Raw genomic sequence first — 11672 nt, 5'->3', positions numbered from 1 at the left:
ACAAAAATTAAACACAAAAATATTACATGTGCTTTTATGAGTGCCACTATATTGGGCTTGTCTTATTGGTACTATATTTTCCTACCTATGTCCCTCTTATTCATCACACGAGGAAGAATTGAAAATATTATTGAATCTTTCTCTTATTGGTATATTGCAAGTGGCCGTTATCTTTTTGTTCCATGCATATTATTCACTTCGAGTAATTTCCCAGTCTATTTACACCCTTTTAATGAATTTAATTAAAATATGCTACTGTTTTTTTTTTTTTGCAATGTCATCTAATAATAGATTATCATATATAATAATCGATTTCATAATAAGTATTTTAAAAATTATACTTGTAACAATTTCTAATTAGTTAATGACAATTTTTTTTACATTGACAATCATTTTTAATTTATATTCAATGTAATGTTTTATATAAAAAATTGTCATTTAATTTCTTGATTAATATTATCTCTAGTCCTTTATATAAAAAATATTTTTTTATCCTAATTATAAGAAATATAAATATATTTTAAATGTACTAATTTCTAGTTTTTTTTTTTTTAAATTTTTAATCCATTATAAAGTCTATCTCGTTCATTAGTTATACAAGTGAATTCATTCATTCATTGACTTATTAATAATATAAATCATTGATTTTTTTTTAAATTTATGAATAGTATCAATTAATATAGCCACTTGAATCATTTAAGTTTATGAATATTTTTAAAATAAAATTTAAATTTATGATATTATTAATTAAAATTAACTAATTTAATTATTTTTATTAGGTTTGATGAATTATTTATTTCTTATATAAACAACTGTGTAACTGCTTATCATATTGGTTAACTACTCTTGTTTCGTTTTAATTGTTAAATTTCTAAAGAAAAAATTATTTCTATTTATTTGTTATATATAAGTTTCAAGTTCACATTAATTATTTTTTTCAACCATTATACTCTAGTTTGTGTCTCAATCTTTAATTAATTTACAATGCATCTATTTGGAATGAAAAGAAAAAAATAAAAATAAAATAGGAAACTATGTGACTATTTTATTAGGTTCAAGAAAATTGATTACATTTCTTAATTTATATTTAACAACCTTAAATGTCCGTTCAATAGAATAAAAAAATGAAAAAAAAAAGTTAAATTAAAATAGAGTATAAAAATATAAATTTTAGGTTATTTTATGATTTTTTTTCATCCTCTCAGAAGTATTTGGAAAGCAAATCCAAGAATCTAATGTGTTATGAAAATAGTTAAAATGGCATAGATTTGAGAGCAATCAAAACGTGATTTGGAGGGCAGTTCAAGTTCCAGGCCATGGTTTTGGGTCTTGGCAAACGGTATTTTTCATTGATTCTTGTTCAGCGAATACCGCAGAAAACGCGACCACAGTTTTGGAACATTTGCAAGCAAAGCATGATACCAACTCACTTGGCCTTGTATTAATCAATGTTGTGAATTGCTTTAACCTAAGGATGTGTAAAAAAGAAAAAAAACAAATTGACAAAAATCCAACAATTCTTTTAGAAAAATTGAACCAAAACTCTTTATGAATATGCAACTTTAACAGTAATGGTAATAAAGAAAATTTAACTATATTTTTATCCTGATATTTAATATTTCTTTTTATTTGATTATTATAAAAAATTATTTTAATATTTATCTTAATTTTAATTTGTCTTTATCCTTTTGTTCTTGTTAACTGATATATCTTAATTATTTTTTAATTTTTTCCATATACTTCACTATAATTTATAATATTACAAGCACAACCATTAATAAGCTGTAATAAATGAAAAATATATATCGAATTATATTTTTGTTCTTATATTTATTATTTATATTTTATTTCATTTTATTAAAAATTTAAGTTTATTTTAATATTATAATTATTTTAAATCATCCTTATCGTTTGTTGGTTTTAACTGAATATTTGAGTCAAAATATAATATATTTAGGAATTAAATTACTGATAATTATTATTTAGAAAATAAATTATTAAATTCGATATAGTATATGCACAACCAATAATAACTAATAAGAACGACGTTTGTTTTTTAGGGAATAATAAGAACGACGTTGAAAATGGTTTTAAATAGATAAATTAAATTAAAGCTTCATTTTATACAAATAATAAACTAAAAATGATTTTTTTTACCTTCTAAAAATGAATTTTAATATAAGGAAAAAAAAATAAGAAAATAATACGGGAATGAATAGGTTATTTCTTTTTAGAGAATAAATGGTAAAGTGAAAAGTTTAAACCAAAACTAATCAGAGCAATAACATCAATGCCTTTAAGAAAAATAAATTAAAATTTTGCTCAAAACATAAAATCTCATTAAATAAATTTCTTTATCGGTGTCTAATAAGAAAAGGGTCAGTGATGAAAATTGCAGCTAGTGCGAGGAGTAGAAACTAAATAGGTGGCAGCTGCAGACAAAATAACACGAAAAAACACACCACCGCGAATGGATTCTTACGTTAAAGTTTCATGTTGTCGTGTAAGAATTTTATATTTATTGTTTAACAAATATTTCATAGAAATAATTTAGACTAAATAAAAAATTATTTCTATGAAGGATTAAAAACATTAACATTGACATGTAATTCTAAATTTTAAATATATAGTGAGTTTATTAATTTTATCATAAATACTTTATAAATTGTATCATGAATGATTCTTGACTGATTGATGATAATATATAAATTTTTTTACAACAACAACTGTTAAATTCATTTAACAGCTATAGAAAATATCTAAATATTTTCTGGTAATTTTGACATGACAGTTTCTGTTAAATATTTATATGAAAAACTTCGTTACTCATAATATTTTATTCTAACAGAGTTACCTCATGTGAAAGAGAATTGTAAACAGGAAAAGTAGTCAAGTAAAGTATCAAAAAAGTCTGAGAAGAGGGAAAAAAAGAGAAAAGAGAAATTTTATTAAATATAACAAATCTGGGGTTTCGATGATTTCCATTTATACACACAAAACCATCCTTGGGTTGGAGAAGAAGGAAACAACATAACCGTCCAAAGCTTCTCTCTCTTCCATTTCCCACCTATAAAACTAGATGGAAAAAATACACACTGTGCTTCTCATGATGATAGTGTAGCTGACGCTCCTTCTGCAGCAGCATTTATGATTTGGACACAAAAAAGTTTCAAACTTTTCAGTTCTCTGAGTTTCTGGTAAGAACTGGATTCGTTTCCATGTGTGATCGTCAGAATTTGAATATACTATTTTGTGTATGATAATTATAAAATACAATGTTTTTGTTGATATGTTTTGTGGGTGTTGACCTAACCACACTCTAGTTGTGCTTGTGCATGTGTGTGTGTCTGTGCTTTCTGGGAATCTTATTTTAATGATGGATGTTGGTTGAATCGATCTTGCCTATGTTGTTGCTCTAGTGTTTTGTTTTCAATCCCATGTCTTATTGGGCATTTTCACAAATGACAAATCTAATAGTTGTGACTGGTGAGTACTCATTTCTTGTTCTGATTTCTGAGCTGGTTTAGCCACATTGTTCACCCCAAGTTCAATTTGACTCAATGTCAGTTATGATTTTACTTTTACTTTTGAAAAGCATGCCTGGAACTGGAATTAAGAATGTGGGTTTTATTGTATCCATGGGTTTAGATTCAAAAGTGAACATCTTTGTGGTGTGTGTGTTTTTTAATATGCTATGGTGGGTTGATTTCGGATTCAGGACTGTGGTCAGGATATTATAAAATATGCTGTGGAAATGGTTGCTCCTGCTTTTTCCTTTTTGTTAAGTAATTGGTAATTTGCTATGGCAATCTTGTATATGCATTGTTATGTTTTTCAATTCACCTTATCAATCTTCGGTAATTAGAGGGTCTGTTAGGGAGGAACTATTCCTGATCTGAATGAGATATCGTGTGCTTAGGCTAAATAATGATTTATTTTTTGACTTGGGATCGATGATTGTAAATTTTAACAGGAAAGTTTTAGCTGACAATGTGTTTTTGTGAATCTGTGAAACAATTATTTTCATCATGGGAGTTGTGTGTCAAAATGAGACTGCACTTAGATAGCCAACCAAACAAAAAGTTCATGTGAGATTTGTCAAATAATTTCTCAAAATGAACCAGTTAACTTCCTAAAAGCCGTGTTTGATTACCATTTTTCAGAACTTTAATGTATTGCTATCATTTGGCATAAAATTATTACCAAATGTAGGTCACTGCTAGGAATGTCTAATCTGAAGATCTTGTTTAGGTTGGTACTTGTGGTTGTTGCTTGACTATCGAACATCGAGGCTATATGATAATTTCACCATCTAAGTGTAAATTCAGTTCTTTGTTATGGTTTTACCGCATTAGCAGATTATTGTTTGTCCTAAATCTTTGTCGCCTACCAAAAGATTTCAATTCAAGATCTTTTTAATATCCCTGAATCTGTAAGTTCATTCTGAACTATGTTACAGTTCTGGTTTAGTGATTTCCTTACATTTTTGTCATGTATAATAGTCTTTGTAGCTGAGGTATGGAAATAATTTCATCTGGCTTCATAAACACAGCATCTTTCAAGGACAGTATGGTGTAAGTTTGAAACTTTCATGTTTATTAAAATGCTCACTGTAATTTAAATTGTTTTTTCCTTTCTGAGCAAGTGCATATCACTATGTGCACTTTTATAATCACTTGTAGCCTACTGAATAAATTACTTTATGTTTTCTGGTTGCAATGTATGTACCCATGACTACGATCATATTTAATATCAGACCCAGGTTTTATCTAGTAGATCACATGTTTAATAGTTATTTAAAATTTTCTATTTGTGCTATAATATCATTTACAGTACCAAATTTTCCTATTGCTCTTGCCCTCTCCCTTTTACAAACAGCCAAACAATTTACAAAGCCTTATCATCATGTAAGCTCTTTCATAAGTGAATTTTCTTTTGAATTTAACTAGCTAATTTTGGAATCACATATGCAGACTTATCAATTTTGAAGGAGTTCAATACTTTGCCCTATTAGTTGGTTCTGTGAAATTTGTATTGGCATTGCTACATCAGAAATTCTTCCGAACAATCCCATAATCAACCATGTCATTATTGGCTAAACTACGTTGTGTCACTATAGATGTCACTGGTACCCTAATGGCTTACAAAGGGGAGCTCGGTGACTATTATTGCATGGCAGCCAAAGCTGCAGGCAAACCATGCCCAGACTACCAACGTATGCACGAGGGCTTTAAGCTTGCATATAAGGAAATGGCAAAGAATTATCCATGTTTTGGGCATGCAGCCAAAATGCCAAACATTGTGTGGTGGAAAACCTGTGTGCGAGATTCTTTTGTCAGGGTAAGCTATATGTAAAGTCATTATTGTGGTTGTATAATGTATTATATGTCGTGATAGCCAAGTTTTTGTTTTACCTGGGCACACAAGGAAAGGTAGCATATTTAGTTTGGTTCTAAATTTGTCTTCAGCAACAATGAATGCACTGAACTAACAGGTTTAACTCCCTCCTTTATTGATGTGTTCAGCTGCATTATAAGCTACCAAAATCGAGCATTGAATTACAAGTTCATGATATTTGCAATCTCACCTGTTAAAATCATCGAGAAATTTTGTTCTTCTGGCAGGCTGGATATGAATATGATGAAGAGACATTTGAGAAAATCTTCAGACGTATATATGCATCCTTTGGTTCATCTGCTCCGTATACTGTATTTCCAGACTCCCAACCATTTCTTAGATGGCTTCGTGGAGAGGGTCTCAAAGTTGGTATTGTGAGCAATGCTGAGTATCGATATCAAGATGTAATTCTTCCAGCTTTGGGTTTAAACGAGGTAAATTTCATTTGTTTTTCTAATAGTTTACTATATTACATTGTTTCAAAGACTAATCAAATACTTAACCACGGGGTGGCATAGTATCTCATTCTTGAACATCTCAGTGCACCTGTTGGAAACGTTACTAGAGGTCCGCGCACTTCCATTTTGAAATGCAATGCAATCATTAAAGATTTAAAGTAAATTATATTGAACTGCAATCTATTCAGTACTAGAACTTACTAATCACTACAAGTGTTTTTGTTCTTCTTTACTGCACTTAACGATGTGATTATATTGAGTCATGACTCTACGCATACCCCAGAAACAAGAATGTCTAATTGTTATGTATGATGTTCGACGATGCAGGGATCTGAGTGGGATTTTGGCGTGTTTTCCGGCCTTGAAGGTGTCGAGAAACCAAACCCGAAAATTTACGAGATTGCACTTGAGAGGGCTGGAAACATTGCACCTGAAGAAGCTTTGCACATTGGGGACAGCATGCGCAAAGACTATGAGCCAGCTAAGAGCATAGGGATGCATGCACTATTGTTGGATAGGTTTAAGACCCCAGATGCTGTGGAATGGAGGAAATCTGGGGCAGTTGTTCTTCCTGATTTATTGGCAGCAAAAGAATGGCTGTCTTCAGATAAGTCAAATTGCTAGAGATCAGATAATGGCTCTATCTTTGCTCAAATGTATTTAAGTATCATCTTCACCCCTCAAATAGTATTACCGTGGCTTGTGATATTCTACCATTACATATGTGGCTGAATATTTCTCTCTAGAGCCATACTTGAGAATCAGATGGCTAAGAGTTAGATGTAGCTCAAATCCAACTTTGCAATACAAATATATTCGAAAGTTACTCTCTTTTCCATAGGGTTCTGTGATTTTGCCCGGTTACAAGCATATCAAATTTGGATACTTTTATAATGGGGTTGTAGATGTTGGGTTACTTGGTAGCACCTAGCTCAAAATTTGACTCAGTTCCTTTTATTTTCCATCATTTTAATATTTTTTTTTGCTAAAATTAATAATTTTGTTAAAAGAATTTTTCTTTTTTTTTTTTACTAGTGAATCAAATTGAACCATGAATCAAATTGAGCCAAGACTAAAAAAACTAAACCATTTTTAATAGTGCATCGAACCAGAGAAATGAACCGGTTCGGTTCTATTTTTAATTTTGTTTCAGTTTCGTTTTCTCGTCAAAGGTAAAGAGGTTTTCTTCTAATGTCCTTTAACGTAAAAAGCTTCCAAAATCAGAAAAGATGTGTAGCCCATACACTGCAGAGTGAAAAGTAGAAAGATGCTCTGAAAAATATTACCAAGTTAAATTTTTTAAAACAAAAATAAAATACTTTTTAATATATTATATTAAATCTTATAATAAATAAGATCAGTAGTATGACAGTTCGATACTAAGATTGATGATGTAACGGAGACAATTTTCATATTTTGCACTTATAGTTGTTGATTGATATATAATATAATTTTGTTTACTTATAAAAAATATATTATTTTATGTTGTAGAAATTAAATATTATGTTATATTTGATTTAGTTTAATGTGTAATTTTGTATATGATGTTAATCATAATATTTTCTTCAAGTAAAGTTATGAATATTACTATTTTTATAGAAAACTATGTAACTTATAGTATTTAAATTTAAAAAATATTATATAATTATTACTGATTTAATTATAATTGAACCATTAAACCCTGAATGAATAATGTTAAGGCCTCACTAATCAGATCAATTTGAAAAACATTACACATCTATATGAGTTGGATCACTAACCATCTGAATAAAAATTCTTGTTTTATTCGTTGAATTCATGATATTAGGTCATTTTTTAAGTTTATTTTTTCTTAAAACAATTTTTTTAATAAAATATTTTTTTTCTGCTTTTAAGGTGATTGTTTAAACTGTTTTTTCTTTTTAAAAAGTAAATTCTATATGTTTTTTAAACTGACTTTTTTCAAAAAAAAAATAATTTTTAAGAATTTAAACAAACTCATTATTTTTCGTATAACGCATTAATTACTATGTGTCTCCTTGTTCTTTATTATTAAGGCTGAATTCTCCCAACTGTGTTACTACTAATCGTATCTAAAATAATGTATAATATATAATATTTTTTCTTGCATCCTTTACTCCACAATTTTTTGACATGGCTATTAGTTAAATTTTCCAAGAAGTGCTAAAACATGCTTTTGAACATATTTCTTTTTATCTATGAGAATCAAAGATATATACTAAAAATTTATTAACAACTCATGTTTAACGAAATGAATTAAGTAACCTTGGTGCTCTTGAACACATCCATTCATTTATTGTAACATATTCTCTGTTAATGATTAAAATATATTGTAAGTAAAAAAATCATGAATGAGACTCTAAACTAAAAACTGAAACGTAAATAATTATAAATAAATTGAACCAATAATAATGTATGTATTTAAATAAGTACAACAGTGTGTGTTGTAAACTATAATCCAATATGATAAAGAATATATGACTATTTTCTCTCTCTCCCACTTTATTTAGCATTTTTACTCTATTATACTAATTATCGGTTATTTAGTAACTAATTAAGTAGCAATTGTGTGAAATTTCAGATATTTTGTGTAGAGGAACAAAGAGAAAGATAAATAAATAGAAGATAAAGTTTCCACAAAAAGAAAAAGAAGTTAATTTAAAGAGTTGGTCGAAAATGCATTCCTTTCTTAGCCTTACCCAACCGCCACTCCCTTATCCTTCTTCCCTCCAAACCCATCCCCTAACTCTCACTCTCCCCACTCCTCCTCCGACCACCGTAGAACGCCGTTCTCCGTCGCAATGGATCGACCTCCTCCGCTCCCAAACCCACTCCTCCTCCTTCCGCGACGCCATCTCCACCTACGCCGCCATGCTCGCCGCCCCCGCACCCCCCGACAACTTCGCCTTCCCCGCCGTCCTCAAGGCCGCCGCCGCCGTCCACGATCTCTGCTTGGGAAAACAAATCCACGCGCACGTCTTCAAGTTCGGCCACGCGCCACCCTCCTCCGTCGCCGTGGCCAACTCCCTCGTCAACATGTACGGCAAGTGCGGTGACCTAACCGCCGCGCGCCAAGTGTTCGACGAAATCCCGGACCGAGACCACGTGTCGTGGAACTCCATGATCGCGACGCTGTGTCGCTTCGAGGAGTGGGAACTGTCACTACATTTGTTCCGGTTAATGCTGTCGGAAAATGTGGACCCCACTTCGTTCACGCTGGTCAGCGTGGCACACGCGTGCTCGCACGTGCGTGGTGGGGTGCGGCTCGGGAAGCAAGTGCATGCTTATACTCTGAGGAATGGCGATTTGAGAACTTACACGAACAATGCGTTGGTAACGATGTATGCGAGATTGGGCAGAGTTAATGATGCTAAGGCATTGTTTGGTGTTTTTGATGGTAAAGACTTGGTGTCATGGAACACTGTTATTAGTTCGCTTTCTCAGAATGATAGGTTTGAGGAAGCGTTGATGTATGTGTACCTTATGATTGTTGATGGGGTTAGGCCGGATGGGGTTACATTGGCGAGTGTTTTGCCGGCTTGTTCGCAACTTGAGAGGTTGAGAATTGGGAGGGAAATTCATTGCTATGCGTTGAGGAATGGGGATTTGATTGAGAATTCATTTGTTGGGACTGCATTGGTTGACATGTATTGTAATTGCAAGCAGCCTAAGAAGGGTAGGTTGGTGTTTGACGGGGTGGTGAGGAGGACGGTGGCGGTTTGGAATGCTTTGCTTGCTGGTTATGCAAGGAATGAGTTTGATGATCAAGCATTAAGGTTGTTTGTTGAGATGATTTCTGAGTCTGAGTTTTGTCCCAATGCTACCACTTTTGCGAGTGTTTTGCCTGCTTGTGTGCGTTGCAAGGTGTTTTCGGACAAAGAAGGGATCCATGGTTACATAGTGAAGAGGGGATTTGGGAAGGATAAGTATGTGCAGAATGCACTGATGGATATGTATTCGAGGATGGGAAGGGTTGAAATTTCAAAGACGATATTTGGTAGGATGAATAAAAGAGATATAGTGTCTTGGAACACGATGATCACTGGCTGCATTGTTTGTGGGCGATATGATGATGCGCTTAATCTTCTGCATGAGATGCAGAGAAGGCAAGGAGAAGATGGGAGTGATACATTTGTTGATTATGAGGATGATGGGGGAGTTCCATTCAAGCCGAATTCAGTGACCCTAATGACGGTGCTTCCTGGTTGTGCTGCCTTGGCAGCATTGGGTAAGGGAAAGGAAATTCATGCTTATGCTGTTAAACAAAAGCTGGCAATGGATGTTGCCGTGGGAAGCGCATTAGTTGACATGTATGCAAAATGTGGTTGTTTAAACTTGGCTAGCAGAGTCTTTGATCAAATGCCTATAAGAAATGTTATAACTTGGAATGTTCTTATCATGGCTTACGGGATGCATGGGAAAGGGGAAGAAGCTTTGGAGCTTTTTAGAATAATGACAGCAGGAGGAGGCAGTAATAGGGAAGTAATAAGGCCCAATGAAGTGACTTATATTGCTATTTTTGCTGCTTGTAGTCACTCTGGGATGGTGGATGAAGGCCTGCATTTGTTCCATACAATGAAAGCTAGCCATGGGGTTGAACCTAGAGGTGACCATTATGCTTGTCTTGTGGACTTGCTTGGCAGATCTGGTCGAGTCAAAGAGGCCTATGAACTGATCAATACAATGCCATCCAATTTGAACAAAGTAGATGCATGGAGTAGCTTGCTTGGTGCCTGTAGGATTCACCAGAGTGTAGAATTTGGTGAAATTGCAGCAAAGCACCTGTTTGTCTTGGAGCCAAATGTAGCTAGCCATTATGTTCTAATGTCCAACATATACTCCTCAGCTGGACTATGGGACCAGGCATTGGGAGTACGTAAGAAAATGAAGGAAATGGGAGTAAGAAAAGAACCTGGTTGTAGTTGGATTGAGCATGGTGACGAGGTTCATAAGTTTTTGTCAGGGGATGCTTCACACCCACAAAGTAAAGAACTCCATGAATATCTTGAAACTCTGTCCCAAAGAATGAGAAAGGAGGGCTACGTGCCTGATATTTCATGTGTCCTTCACAATGTTGATGATGAAGAGAAAGAAACTATGCTCTGTGGGCACAGTGAGAGACTGGCAATAGCCTTTGGTCTTTTGAATACCCCTCCAGGAACTACCATCAGAGTTGCCAAAAACCTTCGGGTTTGCAATGACTGCCATGTTGCCACTAAAATCATATCTAAGATTGTGGACAGGGAAATCATTCTTAGAGATGTTAGAAGGTTCCATCATTTCGCAAATGGAACTTGCTCTTGTGGGGATTATTGGTAAAAGAAAGTGAATAGTAAAATATTTTTTTTTTCTAATTTATTCATCTCAACTTTTTCCTTCTTTCATGGGCAAGAAGTTCAGTTGAGATCATGTATTATTGCAAATGCATAGTTACATAATTTGGATAACTAAAATTCCTGTATATTCTGAATCCTTGACTGCAGAATCTCCCAGTTCTGTTACTCTACAATTTCTTACGAGGCTTATGCAGTACATTAACGCGTTAGGTATATACTTTTTTGAAAGCCGCTACTAATTTCTTGAGTTAGACATGACAGGTTGACAACCTGGCCACCAATAGAGATAATTCTTGAGCAATTAAGATTTCTGTAGCGTGTATCGATCTAATATATAATTTTAGAGTTCCTAATTTCATGCACGTTTGAATTTTATGTTTACATTTGGTGTTAGAGCTGTGTTTAGATGAAGAATTTCCAAATGACAAATTCAATTCCAATCAATTACAAAATAACTTGTTTGTATTATAAAATTTTGCAA

General features: G+C 32.9%; 2 protein-coding genes across 3 annotated transcripts; both read left to right on the top strand.

Moving 5' to 3' along the window:
- The first annotated feature begins 2957 nt into the window (after positions 1-2957).
- On the top strand, positions 2958-6746 carry LOC114388744 (haloacid dehalogenase-like hydrolase domain-containing protein 3). Of its 2 annotated transcripts, XM_028349399.1 has the most exons (5): positions 2958-3197; positions 4503-4574; positions 4974-5340; positions 5625-5831; positions 6183-6746. In XM_028349399.1, exons 3-5 carry the CDS (start codon positions 5083-5085, stop codon positions 6477-6479), a joined length of 762 nt encoding a protein of 253 aa, XP_028205200.1. In that variant the 5' UTR covers positions 2958-3197; positions 4503-4574; positions 4974-5082; the 3' UTR covers positions 6480-6746. The 2 variants fall into 2 exon arrangements, with proteins under 2 accessions (XP_028205200.1, XP_028205199.1); XM_028349398.1 differs by lacking the exon at positions 4503-4574 and having other exon boundaries at positions 2959-3197.
- A 1757-nt stretch (positions 6747-8503) lies between these two features.
- Positions 8504-11316, top strand: LOC114386624 (pentatricopeptide repeat-containing protein At3g57430, chloroplastic). The gene has a single exon (XM_028346655.1). The coding sequence runs from the start codon at positions 8532-8534 to the stop codon at positions 11172-11174; it is 2643 nt and encodes an 880-aa protein (XP_028202456.1). The 5' UTR covers positions 8504-8531; the 3' UTR covers positions 11175-11316.
- The last annotated feature ends 356 nt before the right edge of the window (positions 11317-11672 follow it).

Source organism: Glycine soja, chromosome 15 (genome assembly GCF_004193775.1).
Source record: "Glycine soja cultivar W05 chromosome 15, ASM419377v2, whole genome shotgun sequence".
NCBI lineage: Eukaryota > Viridiplantae > Streptophyta > Magnoliopsida > Fabales > Fabaceae > Glycine > Glycine soja.
The sequence above is the reverse complement of the archived record's forward strand: the minus strand, read 5'-3'. Positions and strand labels throughout refer to the sequence as shown.